Source organism: Panicum virgatum, chromosome 2K, assembly GCF_016808335.1.
Source record: "Panicum virgatum strain AP13 chromosome 2K, P.virgatum_v5, whole genome shotgun sequence".
NCBI classification, from domain to species: Eukaryota; Viridiplantae; Streptophyta; class Magnoliopsida; order Poales; family Poaceae; genus Panicum; species Panicum virgatum.
Window position 1 is genome coordinate 64,843,816 of NC_053137.1, and position 18,744 is coordinate 64,862,559.

Consider the following 18,744-nt stretch of genomic DNA (forward strand, 5'->3'; position numbering starts at 1 on the left):
CCGCGCCTCTCCGCCGTCGCCTCGCCGGTCCCGCGCCTCCTCTCCGCCGCCGTCGCCGCCTCGCCGGTCCACCGCGCCGCCTCCCGCGGCCGAGCACCGGCGCCCCCATCGTGGGCCGCGGGGGGCCCGAGCCCGAGAAGCAGGCCGGGCTTTGCGGGCGGGCCCGGCACGAAACAGGCCCACGGGCCCGTGCCTGGGCCGTCAGCGGAGCCCGTGGGCTGACCCGGCACGGCCCGCTAATGAATAGGGCCGGGCCTGGCACAGCCCGGAGATGACCGGGCCAGGGCGGGCCCGGGCGCGGGCCGGGCCGGGCGGCCCGAATGGACATCTATACCAGGCGGCGCCGTTGGCCTAGGACGGCAGTTTACCCGACAACCCACAACTCCACAAGATGATGGGCTCGTGCCCTGCGGCCCCCGCCCGCGTGCCCCTTGGCCCGCACATGCGGCCTCCGCCGAGGGCTCGACGGCACCAGCCACGCGCCCACACGGCCACACCCAGCCTCAAGAGCCATCCGCCCTTCCCTGACGCTATGCCCATCTGTCTCCATACCTAGCAGGCAGCAGATCACTAATCACTAATTTTCAAAAAAAAAAAAAAACAGGCAGCAGACCACGACTATACATCACAAAAATGCTGCAGCTTAGACTAAAGTACAGAAGCCTGCTGCAGCTTAGACTAAAGTACTTATTTATGTTTTAAAATATTTTCCAACCAATTGGAGTACTTTTCAGTCTTGATTGATGACTCTGCGCCTTGATCGTTTCAGAGATATTTTTGGCATATTTTACTAGCATTGAAAATTTTAACCCAATAATCTAGTCGTCTACCTAACACCAGTGCGTCAGGCTGTCGGAGACGCCAATTGGATTGACCGGCAGCAAGACTGCAAGAAACCAGGCAACTGAGCAAGGAGACAAGGAGTATCTCAAAAACCAAGTCACAGGGACACTTCTCATGTACTGTATATGAACATGTCGCCATTTACACCAGGATCTTTCCAGGTAACATTTTTCATTGATAAGTTATCCAACAACGATGACACATGAAAACAGAAGCAGAACAACGATGCCTTTTTTTTGCATCAAGAAGAAACTTCTCACTCCCAATATCCATTCTTGGGAGGAGAGTTCATGTTCATCTAGTTGGCTGCTGAAGGTACTTCTACGGTGATGTCTGTAGGCTTCTTGAAGTTAAGTTGAGCTTGCCTCCTGGGTTTGGCAGGGTCTGAAGACAAAGTAGAAGGATTAAATTCGTCAGACAGGCGATTGGGATAAGAATCACTGGTTAGACAGGGATGTGGGGCAGTGCAAAGCACAGACCTGTTTTGGTTTGTTTGTTGGAGGAAAGAACTGACGACTTCCATTCATTGTATGCTTGCTTCTCCATCTTTTTCTGCCTCTTGTGAGTCGGTAACTGGCATCAGAGCAATCAGATAGGGGTCAACAAAAGAATGGGTGTAAAAGGCTAACAAGAAAATTTCTAGCAACAATGTAATCTATACTATAAAAGTTGAAACATTTGAATACAATTCTCACCAAAACAAATCTTTTTTTTAGGGGTAAAACTAATCTACTCATCTCTCTCACAAAACATCTCCAGATAGCCCACGTGTAAGGACTGGCTGCTTGACAGCGGCATTGGCAGACCGAAAATCACCCTCGCTCGAGTGCATTCCGACGGAGAAAAAAAAAGTTTGGGAGACCGACGCTTTCTCTACCCGCTTCTGTACCCGCCGTGCGATTGCCTTCGTTCATGCGCAGCTCGCGCAACGAATTAGGGAGTTTGATTGCCTTCCATATTCACCTGCAATCACGGAAGGGAAGCCTGCAGCGGAGGGTGGGTTCCTCCTTTGGTGCCTCTCCATGATTCCTCCCTGCAATTACGCACAGCATGCAGCGGAGGGTGGGTTCCTCCTTCATTGCTGCCTCTCCATGATTCCTCCCTGCAATTACGCGTCGGCATCCTCGCAACGTCGTGACGCCTGGCGCAGGCTCCCATTTTACTTTCTTTTGCTCATGCTGCCTGGCGCTGCTGCCCGTGCGAGGAGGGCGAAGACGCCCAGCGCTGCTCCCCTACTTCCCCTCCCCGGCGCCCCTCCTCTTTCCTTCCCCGTCGCGCCGTGCCCCGCGGAGTCCTCCTCGACGCCGTCGTCACCGCCGCCGCGACGTCCTCGGGGTCCTCCTCGCCGTCGTCGTCGCCGAAGCCGACGGCCGCCGTGTCGTGCCCCGTGGGCTCGTCCTCGCCATCGCCGTCGGTCGCCGCGCCGGCTCGCGATGCAGCGTCTACTGCGACGACCGGCAGGGATTGTGCATGCCCCTCTCTCTCTCACCCTTCCTCTCGGTGGTGTGTATACAGGGGCGGAGTCAGGAATTTATTTTTTTCATTATTAAGGGAGGCCAACCATACTAATTTATATAAAAAATTAATCAAAATTTAAATTTCCAATGTAAATTTGGGAGCCATAGGGGGACCAGGCCCCTACCCGCCCCCGTCTACGCCCCTGTGTGTATGCTTGATCGTAGCGGAGGCTGGGTTAATCTTACTGGATGGCCTCTAACGAATTGAAAGTTCGGTGTAACTGATGCAGATCGTGTCGCCGTGCCTTGTGTTTACTGATTCATGGATATCCTGATTAGTTCTGTGTATTTAGTGTAGATTTTTTATTTGAGTCATGCATTTGAAAGCATTGCTATCGAAATTTTGAACATTGGAAAATAGGTATTATCGCCATCGTTTACTTTCCTATATTTTTGTCTTTAGTCGAGCTGCATGAATATATGTGGATAACTTGTGTATGCCTTCAGACACATATACGATCTGCAAGTGCAAAAGGCTAAGGCCTGCAGCATTTTTACATGCGAGTTGTGATTGTAGACATGTCATATAAGTGTTTCATTTAAGTCATATTTGTCACACTAACTATATTATCCGTTTGAGATCCTTTCCTGCTGGATTTGTATCCAGTATTCTAGGGGGCTGAGGTTCATTAATATTTTTAGTACAAGCATAAGTCTGGAAAGGGAAAAAAGCGAACTAATCTCTGCATGGGAAAATATTTGACAATTACAAATACTAGGCAATGCCATCTTTTAAGTTGTAGGATTATTTTTTACATTGTCAGTTTCATATGCTATATTTAGCTGTAGCTCTTGTGAATATTAATGGATTCCCTTCCTTTACTCCTTTAGAGATCAAAAAAAAATCTTGTTCGTGCTGCTTGGCAGGCAGGTGAGAAAAGCAGCAAGGTAGCAATTTTCATAAAACATTTCGTTGACTCCCATGTTATTGTATAGATTCAGGTTTCATTATGAACAGTTTATTTCTCTATGAATAATCTGGAACGGAAAAAATTACTAATTTGTTATGCAAGTGGAACATGCCACCTGTGTTGGATAGCCTATGCTCCACTAGGTTAGGAGTTAAAATAGTTATCTTCTGGGATCTTTAATATCTACTAAAATTATATAAATGGTATATTTCCTTTGGTGACTATGTTTTTTTTTGCTAAAGTCAGATTACTAATGAATGGCTATTTTTAGGGACTATTAAATCTTGCTTGTGGTTACTAATGAATTTATGTTTATGCTTAGATGGCAGAGCACTTGGCTGACCGCTAAGATTTCTTCAAGCATCAGAGAGATGCTCTGAAGAGACATACATGCAGGTTTGTGACTAATAAAATCTCATTGATCTTTACAAATGAATTTCTGTTTTGATTGGAAAGCACATTAGGTTGATTGCTCATAATGCTTAGACCAATTGACAGATAGTGATAGATACGTCAGAGTAGTAAAGTATTCACTATGTCATGGTCAGTTCTGCAAACATATCTTGTTTTAGTTTTTGCCTTTCCCCACTTAAATCTTTCTACATTGTCTGCTCAATGGATGTACTGTGTCAGTATAACTGCAATTAGGTTTCGTTCATTGCTTCTAAGAAGATATAAATAGACAAAGTCTTAAAACTTGCTGAACGGATTGTTCAGAAACTTTCTTGGCCACAAGCTTGAGAAAAAACTGACAGCTAAAGATTTGAGATAAGTGTGGTTAAGATAAGACCAGCTTTGATATCTGAGAAACAAAGAAAATAACCAGATCGACCAAGAAGATTATTGTCCTTGGCTTAGCTGATTTCTCTACTGATATTTTTGTTCACTTGCATTTACTAGGTTCTTGGTGATCAGCAACAAGCATGAAGAAAGTTCAGACCGGCTTATTAACACACTGATCAGCTGTCACAGGTAATCATTGTTAACAATAGATACAATTTTTCTAATTTGTACTTTCAATAGATTTATTAGCTAAACCTAAACTGCAGCCTTTTATTGTCTGTAAGAGTTTGATCTCAACTTTTCATGCTAGGACAATAAGGGCGTTGTGCTGTGTGTAGATGCATCTGGTTTGCGCTTCAAAATATTTTATTCGTAGAAGTCTGAGTTCTTGTTTCTAATGGCTTGTAGGTAACCCTGCTCAGTTTCTGTTGGCTAGAAGATTGCTTACCTAGGTAACCCTTGTTCTAAGCAGTTATTGAATAAGGTCAGGACGTCACATTGAGTCAACTGGACTTGTAGTATTTCTCTCATATCATTACAAAAATATTGATCAAAATTTAGAGTAATACTTCTCTAAGGTTATTGTGAAATATTTCTTTGTCTGAAAATTACTTTTTGTTGCCCTGCATTGAGATTATCATCGTTAGCAATTTATCATGTGTTCATCCAGGAAAGCAATGTACAACTGATGCAATTTGATATCATACTATTGGGTGGTGCTAAGTGAAACCAATTGGAAGTTTTGAGCTTGTGATTCAAAAGGAAGTAGTCTTTCTGTAGGGGACAAAACTTTGTGATTCCACTTAACGTGGTTAATGATATTGCAATCCATATTTTGTATCTTGTTTGAGCACTGCATATTTTGCATTGCAGATGTGTCTTCAACTTCTTTCAGTGAGCCACTACTGATTGAGTTTGTGAGGAAGATTCTGGGCAAAGAGCCAAAGATCGAGTGTATTTAGAAATTTTACTCGTACTCATTTTTATGTTGATCAGTGTGTTAAACTAGAGAGAGAGAGAGAGAGAGAGAGAGAGGGAGAGGGAGAGGGAGAGAGAGATTTTGAAAAAAGAGGAGTTGACACTACAAAGGTTGTGCAGGGAAGGAACATGTAGCATCCTCTATCATTTTGTTTGAAATTTTGTCAATTGTGCTTCCTATAAATGAAAAAATTTCATGTACCTACTGCATCATATTCTATAATTACTCACTGTAAAACCTGACATATTTTGATAGGCCACTGTCCTACTTCAAGTTGTTTGGGGATAATGGCTCTGTTTTGTATTACAATCCTTATTCTGAACATTGGAGCTTCAGTTATTTTCATAGCAGCCATATATATGGGATGGCAATTTGTAATCATAGACAAACTGAATTATTTTTTATTTAGTAATTTAAAATAGAAAAAACAGTATTAGCTGTGTAATAAGTGTTTGTCTTGTCCTTGTTTCAAGTATGCAGAATGAAGAGTTCATGTGTTCAATGTTTTGAGGGAGGCAATTTGACAAACCTATGTTGCAACCACACTTCTGTTTCATGTGCTAATTGAAGAGCTCATGGCTTCGGCGCGGGGGCCGAGTTCCACAGGCAAAAGAACGTGCAAATGCCCTCCTGGACAAGTGGGCCGGCACGCCGCCACCGCTCAAAGCTAGGTGCGTTTGCTTCTGGCTGTGATCGCTGGCAGTTTAGGTGGCTCTTTGATAGTGATACGTCAATTTGACTAAAAAACGATCTGTGTGTTGTTTGACCATGTAGACCTCATGGTATGCTTCAACACATATTCGTGATTTTTAACAGGAAGGTGAACATTGGAAGCTCCTATTTTTAATGAAGCCATTAAGGATTTAATTTGAAGAACATCAGTATGTTTTAAGGTCAATAATCAGTAAATCAGCCATATAGCTTCTTTAAATTCTCAAAATTACTTTAAAGAAGATCAACTACTGGCACTCCTGGTGGTATGAGGTATGAGTTTCAGATGATTTTGTTGTTGTTTAAGAGTGTGCTACATTTGTTTCATATGTGAACTTTCTGAAGAAATCATCATTAAAATTTTGGATTCAGAAATTATATGAATTGAAAGTGTACATATCACCTGTTATTTTCCCAAACATATGCAGAATAGAGACCTTGCAGATTCAGTAATGGAACTCGAGTTCAATAATGAAGTGTGTGACAGTGCAAATTTTAAAACTGTCCCCATTTTTGTTCTTGGTGTTCTTGGTTCACACCATTACAAAACTGATTTGTCATGTTTTCTATGGATCAGATGCTTGTTATGTCACTTGTTACCAATGAGGAATAGGGGTTCCTGTACGCAATGACAGATATGCGAACTGCAAGTTTCTATATCATTTTTGCTATTTATTTTCTGTTAAGAGGAATTGAACATTCAGATGATATTTGATCATGACCATTTTACGTGAGATTGCTTCAGCTGCTTGTATTAGCTTGTGCATTGGCTGAGCTTACATGGCCTAAATATTGCAAGAGGAGGCAAATTTTCAGGTACTGGTTCTGTAAAGTTGTAAAGTTGAACAAAATAAAAGTATTGTGCATGGTTTATTCCAGAACATCCATGTTAAATTTTCCAGGAAAACTTTTATGGATCTTGACTTTGCTGCTGTCTCTAAAATAAATGAGAAGAAGCTTGTCGCACAAGTTTTGCCCATTATCTTTTGTGACAGTTTGAGAATTTTAGGTCCCTACCAATTTTTATATAAATGTTATTTAATCCAAATCTGTTTTTAGTTCGTTCCCACGTCGAACTAGGTCTAATGGATGCTACTATTATTAAATTTCCAGTGCATGAAAATATTGGTGGCATTAGTTATTTTTTGCTTACTGAATCTGTTTATTAGATTTTTTTAGAAGTTCATGTTGCTCGTACATCTTTACTATATATATAATTATTGTTTATTGGATTTTATATTCACATGATATTTTTAAAAACACGTGCGTACGTGAAAAAATATGCTTCCATGTTTAATATTTAATCAAGGGCTCTCTTATATAGATACTAATGTTGGTTGCTCTTTTGAATTTTAGATGGCAAATATAATTGGTGATTCCATCTCTCAACAAATGAGATTGTTTGTAGCAGTAGTTCGATGCAATCCAATTATTTTTAAACAATTTGACTTTAAATACGTGCCTGTGGCACGTGCATCTCCACTAGTCCTTATAAACATCAATAGAAAAACGGTTGTGGATGCAACTAAACCATGCTTTAACACATCAACACATATAGGAGAATTATATTCAGTTCAATGCTGCATGTTATTAGGTACAGGTATGGCAGACGGAGAAAGAAGCATCAAAGTTTGCTAAGCCTTAAAAAGAAAGGACTGAATGTATTACTGAGTTTATGTCTTTGGGCATTTTCCAACTTCATGCATCTAGCACGTAGATAAAGTTATAAACCTTTATTTGATTGCATTATAAACCAAGGGGGTCTACGGTACTACCAATGACTGAAATTATTTGCCTGCTGTAACCAGGATTATATATGTGTTATAAAAGGCTACGGACTGGATTTCATGCAGGGGACAAGTATGAGAAATCAGCAGTCATCACTCCTTACTAGTGACATGCATTCACAAGCAATCAGCAGTTATCAGGTACATACATCTAGTTCATCTTGGTCATCCTCCGAGGACTCATCATCAGATGAATCACTGTCATCCTCATGTTTCCTTTTGCTTGGCAAAACATCCAACAGTTCTGTAACAAGGACAAAATGAGGAAGTTTATTGAGTAGCTCAGAAAAACAAAAGATGTGCAGCACTCCCAGGAAACCTACATGCTTTGCAGCGTGCAGTTTAACGTATGTAAAGTGTAGGAGTAGCTTATAATAATGTAACAAATGAATTGTGAATGAGCATGTAGGTACCTCTATTCCCCTTGATGGACTTCGGATCCTTCTTCTCCTTGGCTATCCCAAAAACATCAAAGCATAGGTCTGCCATTGATGTTGAAACCTGCAATCAGAACTGAAAGTCATAAAAGAGTATATATACAGTACACAATTGCAAGGGAGCACACAGCATAACTACACAAGTGCGTAGTGCACATATGCACAAACATACAAAGCATATATGAATAAACTATATTACCATTGTAAACTCAGTGCTGGATGTACCACATAGATCTATCAGCTTTAGTTTGTCAACTTTGAGCTACAAGAAAAAAAGGGAAAGATTCAGTACTCCAAAAGGCGAATAGTCTATAGCAAGAACAAAGTAAACTATTAATGAAAGCGGCAATCACCTTGTGCCTCTTTGCGCATAGATAAAATGCCGCTGCAGTAAATACTGGCCGACCAAAGTCGGTGCTTGCCCGGCGAGAAAGTGGCAATGCAGCAAGGAAACGCTCCTTGTAACTGACGCAGATAATTCAACACTTAGTCAGTATAACATTGAAGTGTCACTTTGCATCTCACTCTTTGCAAACTAGAGGATAGTTCAGCTGAAGTTCACAGTGACATTGTCTGCAGCTCATAGTGATCTCGAGACAAAATTCAGATACAATCGACAGAGTTGAAGAAGTGACAAACTGACAACTGACTCTCAAGTTACAGGATGTGAGTGCAATAAAACTGCCAGGAGAGAAAAAAACAAACTTACAGTGATAATCCCTTCTGAACAAAAGGTATCAGCCTGACACAGCCAAACTGGATGCCCAACTCGCGCACATCCAACGTTGTCCTACAAGAGCAAATTTCACTTTATTAACCACGGTCACGATTTGACGCATCGATCGGCGCAACGTAAGCGAAAAGAAGCATACTTGACACCAAGACCATTCTGCAGAGCGTTGAACGATCTGATGTATGCCTTCTCAGACATCCCACTCGTACGAACAGCCTCCGCCCGATCAAATATCACCTGGAACCTGCGCGATCAGCAAGCGAAATAACACGGATTACACCAGAACCTAGAAGGTTCCCTACATGGACAATTCATCGAACAGTTGACCAGCAAACCGAAACTCACTTGGACGCGGCGATCTCCAGGCAGATGATGGCCTTGCAAACCTCCCCCTGCAAAACACAGTGGGTCAGAGACGGATCCGCGCGGCGGATGAAGGACGGGAGCTCGGGAAGGGGGCGGGCAGCCCGGGCCGCTTACGACGCCGAGGACGGAGGAGTCGAAGTTGACGTCGCAGAGGCGGCGGAGCTCGCCGGCCTTGCGGATGACGGGGCGGGACCCCGAGAGGCCGAGGCGCGCGGCGATCGCCGACATGTCCATGGCCGCCGGCGCGTCCGTGTGGATCGGCGCGCGGGGGGAGCGGGGACGCGGGGCGGGACTGCGGGAGGCGATTTTGGCATTTTGGCGGGGAGGGAGAAATAGTTGCGATCTGGGCGGGCGAGGGATCGTTTTGGCGGGCGGGGGAAATGGCGGGAGGCGGGGATTGAAGCCTTTCGCGCCTACTGCCGCATCGGGGTTTTTCTTTGGGGTCGGGGGGCGGGGGGATGTGTCATGTGTGTGGGACCGGGTGGTGTATGGTTGGCGTCCTGACGTGGCACAGACGCACAGTGCTGTTTCAATGGGCTGAAGTGATCCAATGGCCCATGGGCTGAATTTTGTCAGGGCATCGTTTCGACGGTGGATAATGGGTCAATCCCAAATGTATAGATCAAAATGAATCGAATTTGAAAAAAATGAGAGAGAGAGCGCGCGCGCGCAATCCTCCTGACTAAATTGAGGAGTAATATTTCACACATACTTAAATTTTTACATGAGACAGAAAATACAATGATTGTGAATATATAAACAACTATATGTCGTGTTAACGTAAGATAGAAGTTATTAGACTCACAACTGAAAATGTATTCTAAATTATAATATTACCTTTAGTTGAAATGTTATATTTTTGTATAAAATATTTGTCAAAATTTCATATGTGACCATGGTGGCAAGATGTATTTTGAAATAGGATAGACCGAGAGTACAAGGTAAACTCACCATCCAAGTTGGGTGCATACATACTGAGAGCTACAACCTACAGGTATCGATAGTCCTCACTCATCGGCTCATCGCCTCGGTCGAAAAACTAGGACTACGTGCGTTAGGATCTTGCACGGACGGTTTTGATCAAAGCTTGTGCAAACCATCGAGAATTTAATCCATTTGCCAAAAAAAAAAGTGAGAGCTTACCAGAAATGCAAGTCAACGTCACGTTGCCTTCACTAGAATAACTACAGTCATCAAAGTATAAGAGACAAGGTTTTCGCGGGATCCAACTAAGTTTTCAAAAATGAAAAATCATACAAACCTACGAAATTCCTTTAATTACATCGCCTGCTAATGACTGAGCGAAGCTCTAGCTAAGGATCCATCATCCTGAATTCCTGATCCTGTCATCTATGTGTTGACACGGCCGGCCGGCCGGGCAGCCGGGCACCGGCTGGCCACGGAAGGAGATCCGCCGAGGATTTGACAGGAAAGATGCGTCGTGCCTGGATTACATTCCCGATCCGGCGCGTGTTACCCTGGCGCGCACGGATACGAGCCGCGCCGACGCCTGTGAATCTGTGACGCCACGACAGACACGGCTCGCGCGTCGCGAGCCACCAGTAACAGCGGGGCCAGCCAGGCGCCTACGGCCCGGGTGAGCCGAGCCCGCCGAGCGCGCCCGCCAGGTGCAGCAGCCCCACGCGTTCCTTCCGCGCGCGGCAGGGCGGGCGGCGGCTGCGTTGGCAACGCTGCGCCACCGAGTTTTTGTCTGCGCCCGCCGGGAACGCGCGGGGACACCCACCGTCCCGGACGTACGCGCGACTACCGCGGCGGCAGGCTTCTGCCGCCCTCACGGTCCGATCGGTGGCGCACGGGCGCCGCGCGGTGCGCGTCGGGTGGGTTTACGTGCGCGCCATGCACGTACGCCCGCGACCGTGCCGACCGATCGCCGAGACGCGGACGCCCCTGGCTCGTCTGTCCCGTGGCTCGCGTGCCGGGTCGCTATCGCCTCGCACTAACTCCATTGACTTTGCGTGTATCATCAGACAAAGACACGCGCCATTAATCCCACCGGCTCGCCTATTTCAAATTACTACGCGCCGAGGCCGAGCATCCATGATTGCCCGTGAACAGTGCCATTGCGTCGCCGATGAGGCGATGATCGATCGGTGCCTTTCCTGACCCCGAGGCCCGAGCTCCAGCGCGCACTGCCGCTGCGTCGCACGACAAGCCATCGCACTGGGTTGGTAAGCCCGGCCCTCTGGACGGCAGGATGCGTGTGCGTGCGGTGGCAGCCGGATTCGCTCGTCGGACTCGACGAAAGTTGGCAGGGAAATCTGTGGACGCGTACTGCCATGGGTACTTGGAGGACATTGGTGCTCTCCAATTGCACGGTGTGACGCTGGGGGGCACCCGGTGGAGCAGTTAATGAGGAAACATGCCGTGTCGGCCAGCCTGGGCGAGCTAGCAACGAAGCGAGCGAGGTCGCCGAACTGCCATGGCCCACGGCGGCGGATCGGGATACACGCGCTGCTGTACAGGTGGGCCCCGTCCCATGCTGCCGCCCTTACCTGCCTTTTCTTTTCTTTTCACCTTTTTTTTTCTTTTTTCTCTATTTCCCCCCTTTTTCCATGTTTGTCCACGGGTGTGACGCGCTCTGCCGCTTTGTGCCATCACGGGCAGTTAACCCCGCGCCCGCGTGATCACTGATTCACAGATGAAAAATGCAGTTGGGGTTGTCGCTACCACGTAACCTGTGTGACACTGTAACGTGCATGCAATGCATCCTCTCGGCCCTCTTCTCTGTAAAGCGAGCGTCGACGCAGGAATCAGCCAAGGTGTTAAGCCACTGATTAGGTCAGCTATGGCAATGTTGGTCTGCACGCGATCACGATCGCAAGCACACGGCTGGGGTGGTAAAATTTAGCTTATAGATAATATAAAGATCTAACTTTAATTTTATACAATTTAAGCTTAAAATATATACGATCTATTTGGATGGATTAAAATTAAGTGCTAATTTTAGCAGCTATTAGCATCCATACCATTGCTAAATTTTTAAAATCTTGACTGAAATTTAGTTCACCCGTTAGCACTTCTGTTTGGATGTTATTTGGATCTAAACATGCATACGTCTCCTGCGTGTTTGGTAAAAAAATACACTGAGTAATTAGCATCTCACGTACGTTATGGAAGTGGGTTTTGATCGTGTCCGATGAGATGGTTACGATCGGTTGCACTACTAACTAGTACCCGAGGAACCGAACCAGTGCAAGAACTTGAAACAAACAGCATGGGACCTCAAAAGGAAAAGTGGCCCTATGGATTGGCTGGAAGCTGGAGATGGGTTGCCATGTAGGCAATGGCATGGGCCATTTTGTGACTCTTGTGTCAATGTCAGGAGGAGAAATTCGCTAATGTACATATCTCCAAGCACTGGGATTTCTCCTTTTTCTTTTCTGCAAGTGATAGAAAAATCTCACTTCCAAAAATGTCTCGAATTCAAAGGTGCTGGGGCCATGTGGCTTTGAATATGTGCTCCATATTCTCCCAGATCCTCAGAGCATTCAAGGCCCCGATGCAGAGTCTCTCGCCTGGCCTTGGCGACTGGGTCATCATCAGAGACCATCTCCAGGTTTCAGCAAGAGCTGTGAATGCCTGCCATGGCGTCCAACATGGCCATTTGGCAATTTGGGCGAGCAGGCAGGGTGCCCATGGATGGCTGGCACTTTAGTCCTTTTCACCATGTTTACTACAGCTTGGAAACGCAGTGCATGATTGATCGGCTGTCGTTGTTGGGTGCATGGGCTGGCGGCGAGGCTGTGCGTGCCTGTGCCATCGTCCCCGGGAGTCAAGCCCATCACACATGTCGTCTATTTAAGGACTGCCAAGTACCAATTTGTTTTGTTCCCAAAAAAAAAAGGTACCAATTTGTTTTTCTGGAAAGAAAAACATACTGTACATCTTTTTAGAGAAGATAGAAACATCGCATTGACTTCTAAGAAATAACTCATTGAGAAGATAGAAACGTCGCATCGTACCTGTGTATCCAGCTAGCACTACGCTGCTTTCCGGTTTGGATGATTGAGTTGCTGCAATGACAGTAACAGTCAACAGGCAATCCAAAACGTTTGAAAATCGCATAACCTGTGCTGTTTGTATCTAGGAAATGGCAAAACAACTGTTCGGACAAATTTTATAGAGTACTCATCGCATCGAATGTTCGGACACATGCATAGAGCATTAAATGCAGTTGAAAAAAATAACTAATTACACAGTCTAACTGATTAGTACCAGATGAATCTTTTAAGTCTAATTATCAATGATTGGACATTAATTGTCAAATAAGAACAAAAATACTACAGTGTCAAAACTCAAACATTTTTGCGAACTAAACAGGACCTGAATTTTCGAGGCCTATATGTGGTGTGCTACTTTGTGGTATGGCGCACTTGGGAATTTGCTTATACTAGTATTATTGGTTTCTTTTTTATGATAAACCTAGTGGTGATACAAAACTTAAATTTTGGTCACAGTAAATCAGCAACAACAAAAATTTAAATTCTGGTCACAGTAAATTAGCAATACAACCCGTCCTGAACGAATTTAGCTTCTGAATACTAGACCAGACATAACATGCATATTGCAGGTGCATTGTACATAGGTTTTTAGCAACAAACTACGTACGTGATGACCGCGTGCCTAAACTGATCCTATAACATTTGATTAATTTAGACATTTCCCTGATATTGCTAAACCATGCATGCAGCAGAGCTGACAGCAAGTAATTAACATTTTATTTTGAACGATATATGCATCTATCTCCGAGAGGAGTTTGGTCTACCTTGGCTAATACTAGTAAGACAACTAAATACAACAAATAAAATTGGTATAAGCAAAACTCAGAGAAATGGGAACTAAAAATATCTGCTAGTATGTTAGTGATAGCGATACAATTTATGACAAGTTTGTGACATAGTACAGGCGTTATTTTTTTTGATTTTTTTCAGACACACAATATGCAACTTGCACAAAGGGGATCTACTCAAGTTGTTGCTTAAAAGGCTAAGACAAAAGGCCCATGAACATAGGATAATAATAGCATAGGGGTGCTTCCATGGTTCTTTGAAATCTAAATGAAAACTATGCAGATCCTAAGTAAAAAGTATTTGGATCAAGCGACTAATTGCATCCGCAACAACCAATTAGTCACTGACATACTGTAGGATCTATGTAGTTTTCTTTAGGCGACTAATTCCATGCTTGCTTTGAAGTGATTAGCTTGAGCTGCATCACTTGAACACACTGGCTTCTAGCCAGAACGGGTAAGCCATGGGGGGCACGTCAAGCAAGCTGGCGCTCTGGACGTGGTGGATGTGGCTGTCGTCGTCGAACAGCCAAGACTCGAGCGCCGACAGCGGCATCTGCTGGGCCGGCTTCGTCTCGTACTCGGAGAGCGCCCCGGCAGTGGGGGGTGCTGCCGACGCCACGGCGGCGCCACCGTACGATACCTCCGACGCGTCCGAGGATCCGGTGGACGCGCTCTCAGCCCCGCCGGGCGTGCCAGGACCGGCACTGCCGCCGCGGCGGCCCTTCCTGCCGCCGGCCCACCCGTCCAGCATCCGCGAGATGTTCTCCGTGGTCAGGACGTACGGGCCCGGCGCGGCAACCGACGGGGAGCACAGCGACGCGCCCGACGAGCTCGACGCCGGGCTGTCGCCGCCCCCGCCCCCGCCAGTGCTGGCGCCCGCCGCGTCGACGCCGTCGCGCTGCTGCGGCTTCAGTTCGCCGAGCGGCGTCAGGGCCTCGCGGAGCGCGCGGCGCGCCATGTCGATGTCCGTCTGCAGGCGCCTCTCCCACTGCCCCTTGGACGACGAGGCCGGCCGGTGCGCCGGCGGCTTGGCCGCCCCGTCGCCTCCGCTCTGCAGTTTACGCTTGAGGTGCGTGTTCCAGTAGTTCTTGATGTCGTTGTCCGTCCGCTCCGGCAGGTACGACGCGATGGCAGCCCACCTACACCAAAACCACCACACGCCGCCCATGAGCCTCCGAGCTCTCACAGAAACAAGCTAGTCCCTGTCCACCAAAGAAAGTATCTCTGTACCTGTTGCCGAGGAGAGCCTGGAGGTGGACGATGAGCTTCTCCTCCTGGTCGGAGAAGTTGCCGCGCTTGATGCCCGGGCGGAGGTAGTTGGTCCACCGGAGCCGGCAGCTCTTGCTGCAGCGCATCAGCCCTGCTCGCAGAATCCGAACTAGACGGTCAGAAATCCAGATCGCCTCCGTACGTACAACGATCTAAACTACTACTAGTAGATTCTCCGTCGCTCCCGTAAGCAATGGGTGAGGTGGGCATCCTAAGCACATACCGGTTCTGGTCGGGACGGCGCGCCAGTTGCCGGGGCCGTGCTCCTGGATGTACGAGACGAGGACGAGGTCTTCCTCCGGCGTCCACGGGCCCTTCTTGACGCCCTCCTTGTCGCAGCACGGCGGCCTCACCATAGCGTCGTCGTCGTCGAACGATCGATCAATAACCAAGCTAAGAGAGATCGACCTCTTCCTCAGCAGGCAGAAGCGCTGTGAGTGAGCTGAGGCGGTGGGCAACAACAAAAGGCTAGCTAGCTGCTAGCCACCGACGCCGCGCAGGAGCAAGAGCGGATCAGAGTTCTCTCAGCTGATGTGTGTCTTGTTGCGAGCAACTGAGCTAGAAGAAGCCAGCCAGGCGCGTCGCAGCTGTGGTGGTGGGGACTGGTAGTGTGGATGCTTGAGGACAAGGGTCCAAGGGGGGTGGTGCAGGCGTGTATATATAACGGAACGGTGGTGGGCTGGTGGCCGCCGCGGCCAAAGCACAGCGCTGACCTTTTGTGCCTGTGTGGGTATGGCTAACCTCGCCGGCCACGGCCAGGATGCCGAGACTGCTAGTAGGCCAGCCGCAGCGAAGATAGCTGCTAGAGAGAGAGAGAGAGAGAGAGAGAGAGAGAGAGAGAGAGAGAGAGAGATGAGTAGCGAGCGTGCATTTACTCGGAGCTCGTGGCAAAGTCAGCCTGGCGGTGGGGCGGTACAGCACAGTGCAGTGGCCGTGGCCGTGTCCGTGGGCGGCCGGGCCTTGCCGGGCTGCCTCGCCCGGCTCGCAACGGCCATGCCCTTGTGCGATGCCGCGTCGCATTAAACGCGCGCGCAGATGGCATGTTGCCACGCACTTGGTTTCCATCCCCTTGGCCGTATGCGATGAGCCCTGCTGCTGTGTAGCGCTGCCCTCCCTCACGTTTGATCCTGGCATCCTGCAGTGCCCCTCACCCTAGAGCGCACGGGCCCGGACTGGCCCTTGGATTCAATGCGAGCTCTCCACCGGCGGCAGCAATCTCTTGTGCGCGTGCCCTCCAGTTTCCACCCCTCCGGTGAGGAGACGGGGAGGATCGCAGAGGTTTGGGTTTGGGTTATCCAAACGACCGGGTCAAGTGATGGCTACGGCCTGCCACGACTACTCGCTGGTCCGCAGAGCCTCCTGCGGTGACGTCCTGGTCATCGAGGTTGGGCTTTGCAGGTGCATTGCATGGCCAACCACATTTGTCGTGCCTCCGCAAAACTAGCGTACACTTCTCGTCTAGACGTCTAGTCGTGTGCCCTTGCTTTCGATCATTGTTTCGGCTTGGTGTAGCCAATTTGGCCCGGTGGATTGTTTCCATCCTGGTACAACATTACTGCTAGACGACCTCGCTGATGAGGTGGCGCTTTATAGTTAGGGTCTCATCAGCAGCAATCTTTGAGCACAAAACCCGCTTGTACCCGGAGCATCGCTCACCTTTACTTCAACTTTTGTCTTGGCTCGGTATTCCTGGAAAAAGATCTCGTGTATGTAAGTACTCAAATGCTAGTCGAATTAGTATCGTGTAAGAACTCAAATGCTAACTGAATCCTTTCTTGTTTGGTGATGTGAAGGTGTCGTCTAGCTCTGTCCAGCACTCTCTCTAGCTCATCTAGTCATCTTTACTTCAAATCAACTCCGTGACGGGGTGTTACGTCACAGACTCACAGTGAAGCCCAGCCTAGGCTGCCGTCATTACTCGCTACCGCTTCGAAGCCAAAACCTGGTCGCCGGCCGTTGCCGGTTTTTGACCGCCTTCTCCGGAGGAGCCACACTGACCATCGAATCGATTGACTCCACCTCCGAGGTCGCTGCCCATGGCGCTCGCTCCCCGCCTCCCCGGACGCGACGCAAAAAAGTGGGCTTTCCGGTGAAGCCTACCGACGATCCCTGTGAATAGGGCTGCTAGCTAGCACAGATGCACAGTGTAGAGGGCACATGAATAAAGTGGCAGTAGGGCAATGAATGCCTTGTGTCGCCGTATACTCATTTGAAGCCTCCGTGAATCTAACGTTCGCAAGCATGTATACAACATTAAATTTAGTTGAAAAAATAATTAATTGCAAAGTCTAACTAATTAGTAGGGAATGAATTTTTCAAATCTAATTAGTCCATAATTGAATATTATTTGTTAAGTAATAATAAAATGCGCAACAAAACCAACAACTTTTTATCAACTAAACATGACCCTAGTTGCACACTTCAAAACATTCGTAAAATTCTAGAAATTCTTCTAGAAGTCAGAAACATATAGTCACCAATTCGAGACTTTAGTGTAAATTATTCACATCTGTCACTATAAAAAGCTAAAGTAATCACATAATCTTTGTATAAATTACTCACTTATGCTATTATAAAAAATAATACAAATAATACCCTAAATTTGCATATAGATTATCAAATGTCATTATTAAAAATTAAATTAACCACTAAATTTGAATATAAATATTATAACATATTAAAGTGCACCAATATAAAATTCTAAATTACTATTTTTATTATTATTAATATATTGTTTATATAAAAATACTACATGTGATATTTAATAGATCATGTTGCCCGTGTCATTATATATTCATGTACTGAGGAGATAAAAATATAAGTTCACAAATATATAGTTCAGTTAAATATATATAAAATGCATATCATTATATTTAATAGATAAAAGGACGTGAGATAGATATAAGTTATAAACTTTATTTTTATATTAATTTTAATTATTACGTAGGCTAGTACTATATAATATAATTTATACGCATCCGGTTATCAATGCGGCGCACCAAACGGCAGGCGTGGCAGGCCGGCGCCAATGTGGGGGAGGAGACCGACCGATGGATCGACGAGCAGCAGGGGGCGTTGTACTGTGTGCATGTGTGTAGAGTGGCAGCGGCACATGCGTGAACCCGCTGGGTCTGGCTCACTGCTGGCTGGTTGCTCGTGCTCTAGAAGGTCAACGAGCAGGAGTAAAGGGCCTGCGACGCAAAGTCAACAGAGCGTCCACGGGACAAGAGGAGGACAAGACTCGCTTGGATTGGATAGCCGTAGGCGCCTACAAGTAGAGGTAGTACTCGCTGCTCACTGCGAACCCTCGGATCACCCGGGGCAGCCTTCAACGCCATGCCTTCACTGTTTCAGATAATAATGAAACTAATAAACCTCATGTGAAAATGTTTCAGATACATTTCCAGCACAGATTAACATAGTAGTACATATATATTTCTGACCGGATACAGAAATAAATAGTACCACAGCAGATCGTCTGATCATTGCGCGATTAATCAAGTGAGCAAATTCTAGTACTGGGTAAGAGCAAATCCAACAGCTCATGTATATTTACTTGGATAGGTAAATTTGGAGAAAGAGGAGAAAAAACCTC

The 18,744-nt window shown here is 46.5% G+C and overlaps 2 protein-coding genes and 1 long non-coding RNA gene across 11 annotated transcripts; 1 reads left to right on the forward strand and 2 right to left on the reverse strand.

Annotated features, from left to right (window-relative positions):
- Positions 1-924: 924 nt before the first annotated feature.
- On the reverse strand, positions 925-9,377 carry LOC120694573 (origin of replication complex subunit 6-like). Its single transcript, XM_039977748.1, has 10 exons — positions 9,182-9,377; positions 9,047-9,093; positions 8,841-8,945; positions 8,678-8,758; positions 8,322-8,433; positions 8,168-8,230; positions 7,945-8,032; positions 7,681-7,775; positions 1,323-1,416; positions 925-1,227 (listed from the first exon to the last, which is right to left on the reverse strand). The coding sequence occupies exons 1-10, from the start codon at positions 9,299-9,301 to the stop codon at positions 1,142-1,144; spliced, it is 891 nt and encodes a 296-aa protein (XP_039833682.1). The 5' UTR covers positions 9,302-9,377; the 3' UTR covers positions 925-1,141.
- On the forward strand, positions 1,632-8,080 carry LOC120694574. 9 transcript variants are annotated; one of them, XR_005683553.1, is made up of 8 exons: positions 2,320-3,667; positions 4,172-4,243; positions 4,463-4,506; positions 5,514-5,704; positions 5,808-6,017; positions 6,173-6,560; positions 7,553-7,672; positions 7,774-8,080. It is a non-coding gene; the product is annotated as an uncharacterized LOC120694574 (long non-coding RNA). The 9 variants fall into 9 exon arrangements; XR_005683555.1 differs by having other exon boundaries at positions 2,320-3,248; positions 3,594-3,667; positions 4,463-4,538; positions 5,808-6,560; XR_005683554.1 differs by having other exon boundaries at positions 2,321-3,248; positions 3,594-3,667; positions 5,808-6,560.
- Positions 9,378-13,920: 4,543 nt separating the features above from the next.
- LOC120694575 (myb-related protein 306-like) lies at positions 13,921-15,795 on the reverse strand. The gene is made up of 3 exons (XM_039977749.1): positions 15,373-15,795; positions 15,111-15,240; positions 13,921-15,019 (listed from the first exon to the last, which is right to left on the reverse strand). Exons 1-3 carry the CDS (start codon positions 15,503-15,505, stop codon positions 14,302-14,304), a joined length of 981 nt encoding a protein of 326 aa, XP_039833683.1. The 5' UTR covers positions 15,506-15,795; the 3' UTR covers positions 13,921-14,301.
- Between the last annotated feature and the right edge of the window lie 2,949 nt (positions 15,796-18,744).

What these genes read in the sequence shown, in the direction of transcription:
- LOC120694575 (XM_039977749.1), bottom strand. Translation starts at nt 15,505, where the DNA reads ATGGTGAGGCCGCCGTGCTGCGACAAGGAGGGCGTCAAGAAGGGCCCG. An exon ending in CGCCGTCCCGACCAGAACCG is followed by an intron (nt 15,241 to 15,372) that starts GTATGTGCTTAG and finishes TTCTGCGAGCAG; the next exon opens with GGCTGATGCGCTGCAGCAAG. An exon ending in CAGGCTCTCCTCGGCAACAG is followed by an intron (nt 15,020 to 15,110) that starts GTACAGAGATAC and finishes GTTTTGGTGTAG; the next exon opens with GTGGGCTGCCATCGCGTCGT.
- LOC120694573 (XM_039977748.1), bottom strand. Translation starts at nt 9,301, where the DNA reads ATGGACATGTCGGCGATCGCCGCGCGCCTCGGCCTCTCGGGGTCCCGC. An exon ending in GTTCAGAAGGGATTATCACT is followed by an intron (nt 8,434 to 8,677) that starts GTAAGTTTGTTT and finishes TATCTGCGTCAG; the next exon opens with TTACAAGGAGCGTTTCCTTG. An exon ending in ATGACCAAGATGAACTAGAT is followed by an intron (nt 1,417 to 7,680) that starts GTATGTACCTGA and finishes CTCTGATGCCAG; the next exon opens with TTACCGACTCACAAGAGGCA.